Source organism: Nomia melanderi, chromosome 14 (assembly GCF_051020985.1).
Source record: "Nomia melanderi isolate GNS246 chromosome 14, iyNomMela1, whole genome shotgun sequence".
Lineage (NCBI taxonomy): Eukaryota > Metazoa > Arthropoda > Insecta > Hymenoptera > Halictidae > Nomia > Nomia melanderi.
The window spans coordinates 5,456,456-5,471,728 of record NC_135012.1 but is presented as its reverse complement, the minus strand read 5'-3'; the positions used below and the strand labels follow the sequence as shown (position 1 = coordinate 5,471,728).

General features: G+C 31.6%; 2 protein-coding genes across 8 annotated transcripts; one reads left to right on the top strand and one right to left on the bottom strand.

The window, feature by feature from the left end:
• Positions 1-103: 103 nt before the first annotated feature.
• On the bottom strand, positions 104-3,382 carry LOC116427130 (dolichyldiphosphatase 1). 3 transcript variants are annotated; one of them, XM_031977115.2, is made up of 6 exons: positions 3,366-3,382; positions 2,478-2,677; positions 1,996-2,096; positions 1,739-1,917; positions 1,446-1,673; positions 104-1,347 (listed from the first exon to the last, which is right to left on the bottom strand). In XM_031977115.2, exons 2-6 carry the CDS (start codon positions 2,587-2,589, stop codon positions 1,218-1,220), a joined length of 750 nt encoding a protein of 249 aa, XP_031832975.1. In that variant the 5' UTR covers positions 2,590-2,677; positions 3,366-3,382; the 3' UTR covers positions 104-1,217. The 3 variants fall into 3 exon arrangements, with proteins under 3 accessions (XP_031832975.1, XP_031832974.1, XP_031832973.1); XM_031977114.2 differs by lacking the exon at positions 3,366-3,382 and adding an exon at positions 3,063-3,291; XM_031977113.2 differs by lacking the exon at positions 3,366-3,382 and adding an exon at positions 2,826-3,053.
• A 38-nt stretch (positions 3,383-3,420) lies between these two features.
• On the top strand, positions 3,421-15,271 carry Marf1 (meiosis regulator and mRNA stability factor 1-like protein). 5 transcript variants are annotated; one of them, XM_031977098.2, is made up of 25 exons: positions 3,421-3,562; positions 3,654-3,757; positions 4,182-4,548; positions 4,844-4,987; positions 5,096-5,377; positions 5,669-5,835; positions 6,537-6,646; positions 6,730-6,922; positions 7,178-7,340; positions 7,411-7,695; positions 7,876-8,007; positions 8,078-8,227; positions 8,315-8,713; positions 8,965-9,140; positions 9,231-9,403; positions 9,480-9,691; positions 9,763-9,913; positions 9,987-10,162; positions 10,239-10,622; positions 10,929-11,132; positions 11,218-11,488; positions 11,568-11,938; positions 12,045-12,134; positions 12,229-12,598; positions 12,844-15,271. In XM_031977098.2, the coding sequence occupies exons 3-25, from the start codon at positions 4,222-4,224 to the stop codon at positions 12,897-12,899; spliced, it is 4,986 nt and encodes a 1,661-aa protein (XP_031832958.1). In that variant the 5' UTR covers positions 3,421-3,562; positions 3,654-3,757; positions 4,182-4,221; the 3' UTR covers positions 12,900-15,271. The 5 variants fall into 5 exon arrangements, 4 of the variants coding, with proteins under 4 accessions (XP_031832958.1, XP_031832957.1, XP_076229689.1 ...); XM_031977097.2 differs by having other exon boundaries at positions 3,425-3,569; XR_004235034.2 differs by having other exon boundaries at positions 3,464-3,757; positions 12,229-12,729.
• Positions 15,272-15,273: the final 2 nt, after the last annotated feature.

The following is a 15,273-nucleotide window of genomic DNA, read 5'->3' as shown; positions in this document are numbered from 1 at the left end:
TGTACATAGATTCCTTATAACCGTTTATATTTACACCTTTTAATACAGAATTTAGTAAAGGAAATAGAAAAAAAGCCTATGATATAGGTGCATTAATTTTATTTAAAGTTCATTTATAAAATTTTATTGCGTATTTACATTGTAGTACTTTCGCACAAATGCATAACAAATTTTATGTAATCGCTATAATAATAATTGAGCAACATAATGATGATTTAAGTATAACGTCATCATTTTTATATTATATATCAAACAAAAGTATCATTTAAAAATGTAATTCAATATAAGACATCTACATGGTAAATATAAATTATTCAAATAAAACAACGTTATTTCGTTAAGAACTTAACACTCGCTACAGTAGGTTTTAGTAAAAAATTTAATTCAATGTTTCTTTTCTGGATGTTAAGCCTGTAAAATCTGTTTCGATTGTTCACTTATTTTTATTTGCGTTTTCCCTAATTCTTTAATACGAGGTACATAGGTGAGTTTTAATGATAATAACCACTTAACCGATTAGTAATAAATGAAGGAACTATATACAATGTTTAAAATCCTAAAAACAATACAGTAATGCTGCAGTTTGCAGAACGGAAGTGATAACAATTCGGTAACAATTATAGGTAAAAAAAAATAAATTTTTAGTCATAGCCATGGTCTCATTTTTTTTCTACTAACATTCATTTAACTCTGCTTTTTCTTGAATAAATTATCATTGAATATTAAGTGTATTGTATATTTCGTTACATTATTGCACTAAGTTTATTTCCTTTTTTTAAATTCGTTAATCTTCAATTCATAATATATTATAAACATTATTTGTCTTTACGAAACACAAAGATATACATATATTATTTGTATTATGTATATACATCTTTTTGTTGTAAAAGCTAATAATTGTACGAATATTACTCATCAAATTGTGGATTATAAATAACTTACGCAAAATTATAAAAACTAAATTATCCAAACATACAGGTTTCGACCGTATAAACGTGAAAATTTGTATGCAAAATTTGTACTAACACCTTATGCATTTAAATATTACTAATGGCAAAAGCCTGCCATTTATTATTCAAGATAATTCTTTGAGCCAAACGAATTTTGGATTTTTTTCAATTTCGCCAGACTGAAGGAATGATATCACTTGTTTTTAACATTTACTATTCAGTCATTTATTTCCTATTTGTTTTCAGCCCATGGCTAGACATTAGACGTCATTGTGATTTCATTGATACAAGTTTTCGTGCACGTGCTCGTGCTTCTGTGCGAATATTTGTATATTCAAACCAGAGAATATTGGGAATTAATGTTGTATCTCGTAACAGTAAATACTCTGATATCCGCCTAAAATGAAATGTCACATTATGGTACATATATATATATATATATATACATACATATATATTGTAAACAAGATAAAGTTTATAAACATCATAGCATACCATGAAACGATATAAGGAAAAACTGGTATAAATACTGCATGCATTATTATAAACCATACTACTCCCAATATAATTCCTACAAGTGCACCACATAGGACTTGAGAAATAGTATGATATAATAAATAGACCCTACTATAGGTCACTAAAAGAGCAACAATTATGCAAGCAGTCATAGTAATAATTCTCCAGAATCTTTCTGACACACTGTTATTATTGTTATGGTGTAACCTAAGAGTAGAAAGACAATTAAAAATAATTTTTTCTAAATACTAATTCAGAAAAGTATAAATTACCTAATGCATATAAAAAGTGTGGCATATGCAGCAAAAAACCACATAAACTGTGCGTGCGCTGATGGCATACCATATTCAACAAAAATAACATCACGCCTCATTGGTCTTGCTTCACAAATTGTATGTTTCAATACAAAATTTATGAAGTCATTTATTATAATTCCACTAAAAAATGTAATCTGAAAAGAATAAAAATAGAAATTTAATTTCACTTGTAAATTCAAAGCAAAGTTATTTATTCCAAGGTATTTACTTACCGTTTGCAAATCTCTTCTAAATAATATCAATGTTACAAAACCAGCTATAATAGCAAATGGTACTAAACTTATTAAAGCTAAGAATTTCCCAAAAAGATCACCTGCAAGAACAATAATCAAATTAGAAAAAATATATAAACAAAAATAAGAATAAACGCATAATATTGCTTCTAAAAATACAAAAATAATTGAAGTTTTGCTGTTGCAACTTTTTGCCAAGAATATAAGAACTTTCTAATTTACATTGTGAGTTGTTAGTTATACAATCGCATAAATGTCAATTTCTAAAAAAAAAACAATTAACTTTGTACTCAGAAACACGCGCCGAACAATTCTAAATTCTGAACGAAAAGATAAAGATAGTTTCGCTCGGATGATATTCTTTTTTAAACTAAATATACGGGTATTTGTCGTAAAAATTTACACGCGTTGGAAAAATGGATATTTGTATTAACTTTGATAAAAAGTTGAGAAATACTTACCCTGGGGATATTCGATTAAAGTAAGAGACAAAGGAACCCATTCTGTTTTTTGCATAGTATCCACGAAACGTGATTTAACTTCATGAAATGATTCGTCGTCTAACGATGCCATGTTATCGAAATGTTTGAAGTGACCATAACTTGAACAACTCACCGCGCAGCAACAATCATGGAATCCGTGGAGTAGTGGTAGCCACCAGCTATCAGTTTTATTTCATCAATATAAATTATTTATGAAGAAATTTACATTATTTTATATTTTTACTTAAAAAATGCTCTTTTGTTATTCTAAGTACTATTTATCTATTCAAGCTATCTTTCCAAAACATGACATTTATTAATGCTAACGTTTCGAGTGTTTCAAGCAGTTTCATTTTATCTTGATTTAAGTTGAATGTATATCAATACAACGAAAGTAAATGCAACTAGAAAAATACAATTAATGAAGAATTTTCACAGAAAAATATAATTAACGGGCCGAAAGGAATATATTTCATTTTCATTTTCAATTTGCAATATTTATTCTTTCACATATAGAATTTTACGAAGGTAAATATTCCGATTGGACTAGAATAGTTACTGTACCTTGTGCATCGAGTATGAAAAATCAAATTTTAACTATAGTTTGTTAATCTATCGTGTCGATTAGTTTACATATAATCGATAAACTGAAAATTTTAGTATATGCAAATTAATAGAAGGTAAGATAAAAGTTTCAAACAAGTCAAATTTCTTTTTTCTACAAAATTTAATCAATTAACGAGAAGGTACAAATTTTATTAGATTGTTTCTGAATTTCCATCGTATTGTGACTTGTGAAATAATGTATGCTGAAAACACATAAATATGCGTAAAGTAGTTTATTTATAGTAAATTGGTATTCCTTACATTTATTCTTACGGTTCGTACCACCTACATAGTTTGTTTTTATCGTCAAAATTGGGATCGACTAGTGACATAAAATCACTGCTTGTCGACGGTCTATAGATACGTAAAATGTGTGCGTTTTCACGCTGCGCAAGAAGCGGGAGAGATAGCAAATCGGATGCATAGTTGTATGTTGGTTTATTCGGTGTTTGCGTCCTGTACGTGGTATGAATTTTAGTCGTGAATTTCTATACGATGCATGAGTATGTTTACAATACAATTTTGTATGATATTTTCTGTACTCTGTAGATTTTGTTGAGAAAGTTGCATCTATTTAACGTTTGACAACGTTCCGTTTATGTATCTGCGTCTTCTCTAGACACTTTTCCGATTATAATGGGTTAATGTTTTAGGTAATGTACGAATTTTTCTACACTGTATTAGAATGTAAATGTTATTCGCGGTAATTTTTCATAGTATTCAATATTAGACAATACTACATACGTTTATTGTCTTTAGACTACGCATTTTATACAATTTTAATGCATATACATGAAATGAATACAACAACATAAATGCTTCATTCAAGCTTTATTCTGATAAGCTGTTGATTTCATTTGTATTTTTTTTAAATCGTTAATGCGAAAATTATGTTTCTATTTAATTCTAATTTCTAAAGAGCAATGCAGAAATGTCTGTATTAGTACAAAGATTCATAGCCTGGTTATCAAAGTATGATATTTAATTTATCAGTTGAATGATAAGATTTCTTTCAACCTGCTCATTCCTTTGTCATTTTTCTAGAGCTGTATAACATGTTCATTGTATTTTTTACAGGTTATATGTTTAGAATGCTAAATGATACCCTATAAAACACATGGCAAACCAAGATACTACAAATTATCATGCACTCTGTGCAAATGATAAAGATGAAATTGAAGGTCTTAATGACAGATTGTTACAGTTATTATCTGCACAGAAAGTTCCGTCGCAAAACGTTGAAAGTAATATATTCCAAACATTGAGCGATGCTAGTACCAACAATGGGAGCTTTAAAGCTGAAAATAAAGCATGTACCTGGCCATTATTTAATCATCCTAAACACGATTGTTCTCTTTTACATCATGATAGTCCAGTCAATTTACCAAATTTACCAACATATCTTCCACCTATTGGAGTGTTTTGGGACATAGAGAATTGTCATGTTTGTATAATATTACAAGTGAACTAATTAGTTATCCCTTAACACTCCAAAAATATCGTAGAGCAATTGCCAGTTGTTCCAAATAAATTTTATTAATTTTAAAGAGGAAATTCAATTGTGAATGTTGGATAAACATAAAATGATATCAAAAATCAGGAAATTAATCCAAACATATTTTACTGTTACAATTGTGTTTGATGTATGCATGTCTGGCAATGAGATTGCCAATTGGAGTGATAAGGGTTAATAATAATAATAATATACATATACATTATGTCATATACAATTATTTCAGGTACCAAAAGGAAGGTCTGCTATGGCAGCGACACAAGTAATTAGGGATAAATTTTTTAGTGGTTACAGAGAAGCAGAATTTATTGTTGTTTGTGATGTTAGGAAGGAAACTAGTCATGTTGTGAAAGAATTAAATGATGCTCAGGTAAATTTATACAATGAATTTATGGCAAACCTACATTATTTGTTCTATGTAAATTTGTAATCTTTTCTTGTAATATAATAAGTTAACAATTAAAATTACATGCCTCAGGTTAATTTAATACATGTTTCTGGAAGTTGTAAAAATGCTGCAGATGAAAAGCTTAAGCAGTCTATACGGAGGTTTGCGGATATACATGGAAGTCCAGCAGCTGTAATTTTAATATCTAGTGATATTGATTTTGCTGCTGACCTCAGTGATTTACGTTATAGGAAGAAAATTCATGTGATACTTTTACATATGAAGTATACTTCTGAAGCATTAATACTCTGTGCCAATGAGCATTATGATTTTTCAGAACTTATGGAATCACTGCCGTCCAGTACTGTAGAGGTAAAGGATCTACTACTTATGTAATAGGTCTTTTGATTAATAATAAAGGTTTATTTTTATTTCTTCTACTATTTATTTTATCTAAGTTCTTTTATGCAATAAACTGCTTTATATAAGTTCTATGTGTTTTGATTTTTCTAAATTAAAACATTGTGTTTGTCAGTTTGTTTATTTTCACTAATATTTGTACTCGTACCAGAATTATATGTCTTTGTATAAAGTAGATTAAAATATTAGTTTCCCTGGCGTTTTAAATTTTTTAATACTTTGTAAAACTTGTGCTTATTACAGGTTACTACATTTTATGACCTTCTAATTTGTAACCTTCCTAAAGATCAAGATGTTTTGTCTATTAAACGTCGTCTTAAACAATTGTCAGAAAACTGTGGTGGACGTGTACTGGATGTCCAATCAAATGTTGCAGTTGTACGTTTCACTTCACAGATCTTTGCAGAAAGGTACATACTTTGGATGCACTGATATATATATATATATATATTTAATGTCACTTATAAGTTTCTTATGATTAAGATGTTTTTAATTTATTTACAACATAAACGATAAATAGTATTAATAATATTCTTAGATTTAAATAGCCCGCCCTACATACAACCAATCACTCATTAATAGTTACTGATATCCTATTGGATTATACAGTATAAAAAAAAACTAGTATTATGAGTAGTAGGGACAAACACATAAATAAGATAGATTTTAAACTGAGAACAGCAATGTAACGAACATAGTGGCTCTGTAGGAACATCATAAGTTTAATTTATATAAAATATTTGATTCATTTATGTATATTGCAATTATTATTTGATACATCATTACTATTTATTGTTTTATTTCTTGTGTATTACAATGTTGACTTAATTAAATGATTTTATTTATATGCAAGGTAAGTTTGTGACACATGTATTAGACAGTTAAATTGTATAATTTAGAATAGTGAAGTGAATCTTGTAAAATATGTATATTGTACAAAGGGTACAGATTTCTATGGGAAATTAACTGAATTTTGAATTTGTATCATAAGTGTATACTTTGTGTTCTCCAAGGTCATTTATAGACAAATTTGATTATCTTCTGTATTGATACCTTGTAATTACAGTTAGTCAGCTTTGCTCAATAACAATGTGACTTTTTTTTGGTTCAGGGCCCAGAAACGTATGGATGGAAAAATTGTCCTTGGTTCGAAAATTTCGGTAAAATTTCCAAAGGAGAAAGGAAGTTATTTTCAAAAATTTCAAAGTAATCCACCACAAGGTATACTTCCTCTTTATTTCAAAAGTTACGCTTTCTTGTTTGTACTTATAATATGCATTAATAACGTTATTTCATAATTGTAGGAAATTATACAAGTAGAAATCGTGCCCTGAGTGAATCAGAAATTGCTATTAACTCGTCAAAACAAATGTACAGTACTTCGGTAACGGGTGGAAGAGCCCTTCAAATTCCGCATTACCAGTCATCATCTCCAGTTATTGGGACATATGCTTCAGCATGGAGTGCTCATTGTGCTCCAGTCTCTGCACCACCGGGGTAATTGCATATTAGTAATATAAAATATCAAAAATAATGTATTAATGATATAAAAGTAATCTATTATAAATGATGATTTTCCGAGATGGGAGCCTTTGAGTCGCAAGTAGACAAATTCTGTCCTAGCTGATTCGGGCTATGAATTTTTAGAAGCTTTGATCTTATCTGATATAATATTGAAAAAAGACAGAAAAAAAATTGTAATAAATTCATATGAATTTTGTTGATTTCACCTTTTATGTTTATTTTATACAGAATGATTCAGCCACCGCCTATTTTCGTTGGGAGACCATATTCAAATAATAATAATGTAACTTTAAATAGAACGTACAATGAACTTGCACGGGTCCAATCTCCATTATTTTGGCAAATCTCTGGTTCACAACAGTTTGGTCATATGTGGGAAGAACAATATAAAGTATGTATAATTTTATATCGTATTCGGATATGGAAAATATGTTTTTTTATTCATTAATAATTATTTTAAGGTGGAGAAAACAAAACTACTTAGTAGAAGAATTCATATCCCGCAGGCTCGGGATAATACAGTTACAAATAATGTATCCTCCCGAACTCCGGAAGGTTTAAGGCGTATACGAGTAACCCACCATTCTTTCGTTCAACCTTCAGAATGGACTGGACCAAGACAACAATCTCTATTAAACGTTTCTGCCAGTTTCAATGGAAACTCTCAATCGAATTCATTCAAGCGCCGCAGTCCATCTCCAATGTGCGATCTACAAGCGCGAGAACGAAATCAGTGGAATGGACAAGTAAAGAATTTAACTTCGCAAGATTTACCCTTATCACTCCAACTGGCACGGATATATGCAATAGTAAAATATGTATAAATTAAACAACTGGCAATCATTTTACAATATTCTCGGAGTGATAAGGGTTAAGAAACGAAGTTCCATGCATTTTTTTAATCCTTTGTTTCTCTGTTCATTAAGAATCAACAATCTGCATCTATACGAAACACTAGAACACCATCACCCTACGAAAATTCTGTGCAAACAAACAATCAACAAAATAGTCACACATCTCCTTATCAACAGAGTGACGCAGAAAACGAAGAAGTTGAGGTATTTCATTGTTTTGAAATTTCATTTATTGCATCTGATAGATAATTACATATGATCTTCGTTATTTCAGAAATTCTTCAACCCGATCATCACTCACAATGGAACAATAAACAACGAAACCTGCACACCTATTGAATTACAAGTCACAAATCTAGACCAAAGTATTAATCCAAAAAAAATGAGGCATATGCTCGCTTCAATCTTTTTGGAACATGTAATGGTACATTTTTTACATGTATATTATATACAATTATATTATTATAAATGTATGTTCTTAAATTTATCTTATTAACTTATGTTTCTTTAGGTATTAAACGTATCGATTTTTACACAGTCTGATGGTAACTTTGCTGCTAGCGTCAAAGTGCCTTCCTTGTCAGACGCACAATACGCAATTTCTCAATTACACCGGCGCAAAGTTGGTTACAAACGTATTTTGATTGCGTACGCTCACAGTGGCAGAGCAAGTCCTCAGGTTGTACGAGCGCAGATCGTGATGCTCTTGCAAGAAGTACCGGGACACAAGCTTCCACTTTTTAAATTCCGAGAAATGTACGAAAGTCGTTTTATGATTTCCATCAGTGTTTCGGAGTTGTACAAAATGAAAGATGTCTGTATCATTACCGAAGATCCTGGCGGTAGGATGGTTTCTCTGAATCCAGACCACAGGAACACTCCGTCGCCTTGTTTCAATACTACAACTCAGGTACGTTGAACTTTGTAATCCTAAACTCGTGGAACCTGTTTTCTTAACGTTACCGAACGTTTAGGTACATGATGATGTATATAAAGCCGAGTTCGAGCTTTTCCAGTACCAGTAGAGCTACTGTTCCTTTTACTGTCGAGAAGTTGTGACAATAGCCCAAAGCGTTGAATATCTTCTGAAATAATAAATGCAATGTTCTTGCATTAAATTCTTCGAATACATGAAATGAAACGAATGTTTCTCATTTTCAGGAAGAACAAGTGGAATTACCATACTGTGCTATTCACATGTTAAAACCATGGTCCGATAAAGGTTGGGCTGAACAAAAAGTAGCGTCTCTTCCTAACGTAAACATTTCTTTAAAGATTCTTGATCCACGTATACATCAGTTGCTGAGTACGCATAATGGAAGTTTACCACTGCCTAGGTATACCATTTGCAAATGTATTGTTTAGAGATTTATCCAGTGAAATAAATTTATTCTTAGTGAATTTGTAATGATAATAAATCATTTTAGCTTGCCAAACTGTTATGAGGCTGAGTTCAAAGAAAACATTCAGGTAGCTGAGAACGGGGTACCGTTGGAGCATTTGGTATCTTGTTTATCTTGCGTGGAACTGAAGCAGAGTATGGGTAGTGTGAAGTATCTTATATGGACGGGAAATAAAACTCATGATAATAATCATGAAGGTAAATTTTCTAGTCGATTATAAGAATTTCCTTCGTCTTTATCCGTTACTCATAAATGTGCCATACTCTTTTACAGAAAACAAGTGTGTAAGTCCTCCACTTGCAAATCAGTTAGCACTTTTTAGCCGGGAACTGGTTGATCTGCTAAAAACTGCTCCGCACTGCCAATTACCATTTAATCGATTTATACCAGCATATCACCATCACTTTGGACGACAATGTAGAGTTGCCGATTACGGATTCACTAAACTGATCGACTTACTAGAAGCACTCACACACACTGTACAGGTAAACAGAATAAAAAGGAAAATTATAATGTACCCACACTATTATTGAAACTTGTATTCGCATGTACTTAGGTAATGGGCGAAGGAAATAATCGAGTGGTAACATTATCTCACCGTGCCCAAGTACGTCGTTTTACTTCTGATCTGTTGAGAGTTCTAAAATCTAAAGCCAGCAAACAAGTAGCACTGTCAGAGTTCCCAAGTGTTTATGCGAGAGTAATAGGTAAACGTTGTTCCATGCTTTTTAAGCGTAACTATTTCCGCATAGATGAAAATAATGAAGACACTTTACACAGCTAAACCATGGGACATCGTGGATTACGGTGTTTGTGAAATTGAAGACATTCTTAACGAAGTATCAGAAAATACTGTTGTCGTGACAACGATCAGTGGCGGAGATAGAATGATAGCCATACCGAAACGAGAACAAACTGCGGAAGAGATTGAGCGAACGAAGCAGTTCGCTGTGGAGGTAAAATGTGATAGCGTTACAATCGTTCTATGGGGTTAATTCTATTATAATAGAAGTATACCAATCATTTATGCAGGTTGTAGAATTATTAGGACACGCACCTCAATGCAGAATGCAGTTTAATAAATTCGTGCCTTCGTATCATCATCATTTCGGCCATCAGTGTCGAGTGTCCGATTATGGTTTTACTAAGTTAATTGAATTGTTCGAGGCCATACCGGACGTAGTCAAGATCGAAGATGACAACACCGGAGAACGACAAATCTCCCTCACAGAAAAGGAAGGTTTTCGCGTCCTGTCTGAACAAATATCAAAATTAATCATACGGTCAAAAGGTTGTCTCAGCATTTCAAGCATTCCGCAAAACTTTGTCCGACAGTTCGGTTACGCATTAAGACCGGAATCGTTCGACTGTTCATCTATACTAGAACTTATGCAGAAGCTCGGAGATACGGTGAAGGTATGTCAATTTAAGATTAACGTCTGTACGCGTTAGCACGTTCGCTACCAGCGTTTGTTTCAGTGGCGATCCTCTCGATTCTAATATTCTATTCAATTCAATAAGTCTTTTAAACAAACTGTTGAAACAAATGAAGCTAAAACGAGTCATTGAATCCCTAAATGTAATTTTGTAGCTTATAACATTAACTAACTATATCTATAGGATTAATTTCATTTTCTTTATCTAAAATATAGGATTGCGTTCGTCACAAATATGTGAAACTGGTAGCGAGCGTGTTAAATAATGATACAATAATTGTTTCAGGTTATATATTTATCAACCGAGCCGGTAGTTACAATGGTAGATAAGTCCCATTTGCAACAATTAACTTTACAATGTCGTCGAGTATTGATGGACAAAGTTCAACGGAAAATGACGGTTAAAGAATTTCAACAATCGTATAACCAGTATTATTTAAAGCTGTGTAACATGGACGAGCTTAAACAAAATCTCTCTAACGTAATTCAGGTATGGTATTCTAAATCCTCCCGGAACTAATCCCGTTCCACAGAGCTTCGAAACTATTCATTTTCGCCTGGAATTGTGATTTCAGTTTACAACGGTGAATGACGAAGAATTTATAGAGCTCACTCCGTTACATTGTTTCGCTTGTGATTTATACCGTATAATGATGAATTATAACGGAACATTGAAACTTCCTCAGTTTGAGACTGCATATTTATCAACTATGGGTGTTGTTTGTAAGCCTGCGAAATACGGATTTTCAACAATGTTCGCATTATTGCAAGCGTTGCCCTGTACAGTTACGATACAGATAACGCGGCGTAAAAAGACAATTATACGTTTAAACAAAAAACTTGCTGGTACGTGTGTAACTAATACAATCGTTGAAAAATTCTTTATATTTCTAAGATATAATTAGATTTCTGTTTTCTTGAACAGCGGCTGGTATACCGCTGCCACCTGCTTTTACGTCAGCGTCCCCGTATCGTGATACGGATTCCAGTAACGAATCGTTTGAAAGCGATTCCTCTTCCCGCGTGAATGTTTCCAATAATTCAGTTACGTTAGAAGAACATGTGAAGTGGGCAGGACCAAATACTGAAAGTCAGAATTCGTGGAAACAATCCGACGAAGATATTTTATGGTATAAGGAACCTGAACAGTGGAAATTGTCAGCATCGAAAGATCAATTAATGAATTGGTCGATGCAAGAGAACGGGAGCGAAAGCTTCCTTAAAAGCTTAATGCGTACTCCTATTATACCATCTGCTTTCCCACCACCACCGCCCAAACCAGATTCTCCACCTGAGGTATTTATTGAATTTTGTTTCTTTATACGTTTATTCGAGTATATTACATTTTACAAACGTTTACACACCATAATATATATTACAATGAAATTCTATTGAATCGTAGGAGAATTTAAATAAAAATCAGTGGGAATCCTCTGTATGGATGACACCCACAAAGTACACATATCCACAGAATGAACACACCAATGTACAGGTAAGTGTATATTTCACAGAGAGATATAATCCCATATTTTACGAATACATCATAGAATAGGCATCATTCATTTCACTTTTATTTCTGTCGACAGGTTCCTCCATTAACCCTACCTCCTTCTTGGAATCAAATAGTCTGCGGTGATAGCGCATCCAACTTGCTATCGCCGACGAAAAATTTACTACCTGCTGCGGCAAATCCTTTGAATCCACGCACGTCTCCTTACTTTTCCTCGAAACATAACTTGGTTGTGGCTCCCCATCCATCTGAATTACCGCTTCCTTCGTTGTCATTGACTCCGAAAAAGAACGTATTGTCGGAGAACATTGTGACCGCGAAAATTTTCGTGGGTAAACAAGAGAATGTAAAGAAATCAGTGGCCGAATCAAACATTGACTACGTCAACAATAACACGGAGGTTGACGATACCGACAATGAAAAACAAAACACGCCCACAAAGCAGTGTACGTAGCCAGCGTGTTTTCTACAGTAGAACTCCCCTATAATACGATTAAAAAGTTGTTAGAAAATAACTATAAAAGTGAAAAAATAATACGAGCAGAGGAAGAAGATGAATTAGTATCCAAAAGGCGACGTTAGTGAGATTTAATGTGAAATTAATATAACATGGAATCTTTTAACCGTGTTACGGGGAGTCTATTGTAATTGGTTATTAGATCATTTGTATGTTAACATTTGTTCGTTGCAGTGTACACGGGGAAACGTCGCTTAGCTGCTCAGTTTAATCAGCCCATTGAATCTTAAAGAATAGAAATAGTGTTTAATAATGTACAAACGTATGCTGAATGCAAAGAAGCTGTCATTGGAGCACAGACATACATATATATATATATATAGATCATATACAAATATATACATACACACACATCATACACACACATACACACATTTCTCAGCCTTGAAATGTGTTATTTGGGATTAATAAAGAAGGGATTTCTAGCATCTCGGTAGGCTGTCACACAGCGGGCTCAATACCTATACACCGTTTCTTGAATGGTAGGTACCCCTCCTCATTTATATTTGAAATATAATGGTAGTACTATATGGATTTGATACATACGCGATAAAGAACAGAATTTATTTTCAAGAAATATGAAAATATATATATATATAATAATAATATTACCTATGTACTAAGTAGCTATTATTTCTGATTTGAAAAATGCGAATAAGTGTGCGGCGTTTATACCGAGTGATATATATATATATATCGATTATACCGTATAAAAAAAAATCCATGTAGCATTTTTCATACTGTGATATAGAATAGAAAGAAAGAGTGCAAATGGTAGAATAATACATGAGGGTAAACTTGAAATTGGCAATAATTGTGCATGTTCCATAGGTTTGGGCTATTATTCCTGCATCGAGTGCCACAATTTTTATTAATATTTCAAATTATGCTTCAATTAGAGATATCTGCATAAAGTTGACTAATTACAGTGGTAGATTCAGAGAAATTATTCGCAACGAAAATCGCTCTCGTTATTGAAATTAAATATTTTTTTACAATTTATATAAATTGAAAATATTTGGTGTATTTGTCATGTTTAATCGGTGGTACCTTTTTATTGCAAAGAGAATATAATCAGCCCAATCCTATCGATTATTGTAAATTATTGACCTAAAGAACGATATAAACAGCCAAGACCATATTAATTAAATTATCGTATCTAGATATAGTGTCGTTACCAACTACGAAACCGAATATAATTCATTTTAATCGGTCATTCGTTCACCTTAAATTATCCATTTACACAATTATTTTCCTATTTACGTTAGCGAATTCCCTTCATTATTATCTATTTGTTTTTATGGCACATCTGATTTTCTAAAATTGTATTACAAGTGAATGTATTTTGAATATTTTGATAACAAATCGAAAGACTTTGTATGATACTTTAAAATGTCATATTATCTCATTATGTACGCGAAGCTAATTTTAAGTGGAAAAATATTTATCAACTTACATATAATCATTGCCAAATAGCTTAAAATCGCAAGAACTACAAAGCGTATGGTGCAAGCAAAAAGTCAAGTTTTTACGAATTCTAATTGAGACTAATTCCTTAAAAAGAGATTGTAATACGGTGACACGTAATTAAAAAGTTTTATCCAGAATAAGACAAAATGCAAGACTCTGTAGAATAAATTATATCAATCGGATTGAAGAACATTTAACTAATGATTACTTTTAAACAACGCTACTATTTTACTGGAATATTTTCTGTTTTCAATGTCAAGCGAGAACATTGAATTTGAAAAAAAAAATGTTGGCATTCATTATGTTGCAACGATACATTATTAGTAGATTTAAATAAATAACGCGAGGTACTAACAGAAAAGATTGCTCTCTATGAAGTACACGTAAACGATCTTGTTGATCTCATATTTTATTTTAATTAATAAGGGATTTTTTTATTGAAAAAAAAAATATGTGTACAGTTTGGCAGCTGTAAGGAAGTCTAAATCTTGTAATTGTAATTAAGATGCGAAAATTTGCCACTATAATAATTCAAATTGAATACATTGCTTTAAAAAAAAAAACGGAGTAAAAGAAATAACGATGCGATATATCAATCAAATTTATAATATTAAAATTTACCATTCGTTAATCGACAATCATGTATTAGTATTTTTATGAGACTTCCTGGTATCTTGCGATTGTTAAATGATACCCATTAATTTATATGAATTATACGAAGTAGTTTTGTTATATTTATTGTGTAAGAATGGATTCTATTGTATTTTATATTTACATAAAAGATAATGATAATTTTTATTTCATTTTTTATTAAATTGTATGAATCTGACACAATTTATATTTTCTATTAGTTATAAGGAATGTTCTATATATTTTTTAGAGTTTTATTACATGAATTCCAATTTCTGTATCTATTATTTTATGTGATTATTCGGTATTATATTCTGGCTAATAGAAAATTAAATTGGTCTACATGCAAAAATGTCAAAATACATAAAGCTTTGTAAAAAATGATTGTATCAGAAAATTTTATTGTAATAACGAACATAAACAAAATTGTAAAGTATAATTGATCAGTGGAATCTTCTAAACAAGTATTTAATAAAATAATTTGTTATACGTGTACAATAAATA

Coding starts and splice junctions, on each gene's coding strand:
- LOC116427130 (XM_031977113.2), bottom strand. CDS start 2,851: ATGAAACTGCTTGAAACACTCGAAAC. Junction 2,678..2,825: donor CTGCTTGAAACACTCGAAAC/GTTAGCATTAAT, acceptor TAAAACTGATAG/CTGGTGGCTACCACTACTCC. Junction 2,097..2,477: donor TTTAATCGAATATCCCCAGG/GTAAGTATTTCT, acceptor TTGTTCTTGCAG/GTGATCTTTTTGGGAAATTC.
- Marf1 (XM_031977098.2), top strand. CDS start 4,222: ATGGCAAACCAAGATACTACAAATTATCATGCACTCTGTGCAAATGAT. Junction 9,404..9,479: donor TCATGATAATAATCATGAAG/GTAAATTTTCTA, acceptor ACTCTTTTACAG/AAAACAAGTGTGTAAGTCCT. Junction 11,939..12,044: donor AACCAGATTCTCCACCTGAG/GTATTTATTGAA, acceptor ATTGAATCGTAG/GAGAATTTAAATAAAAATCA.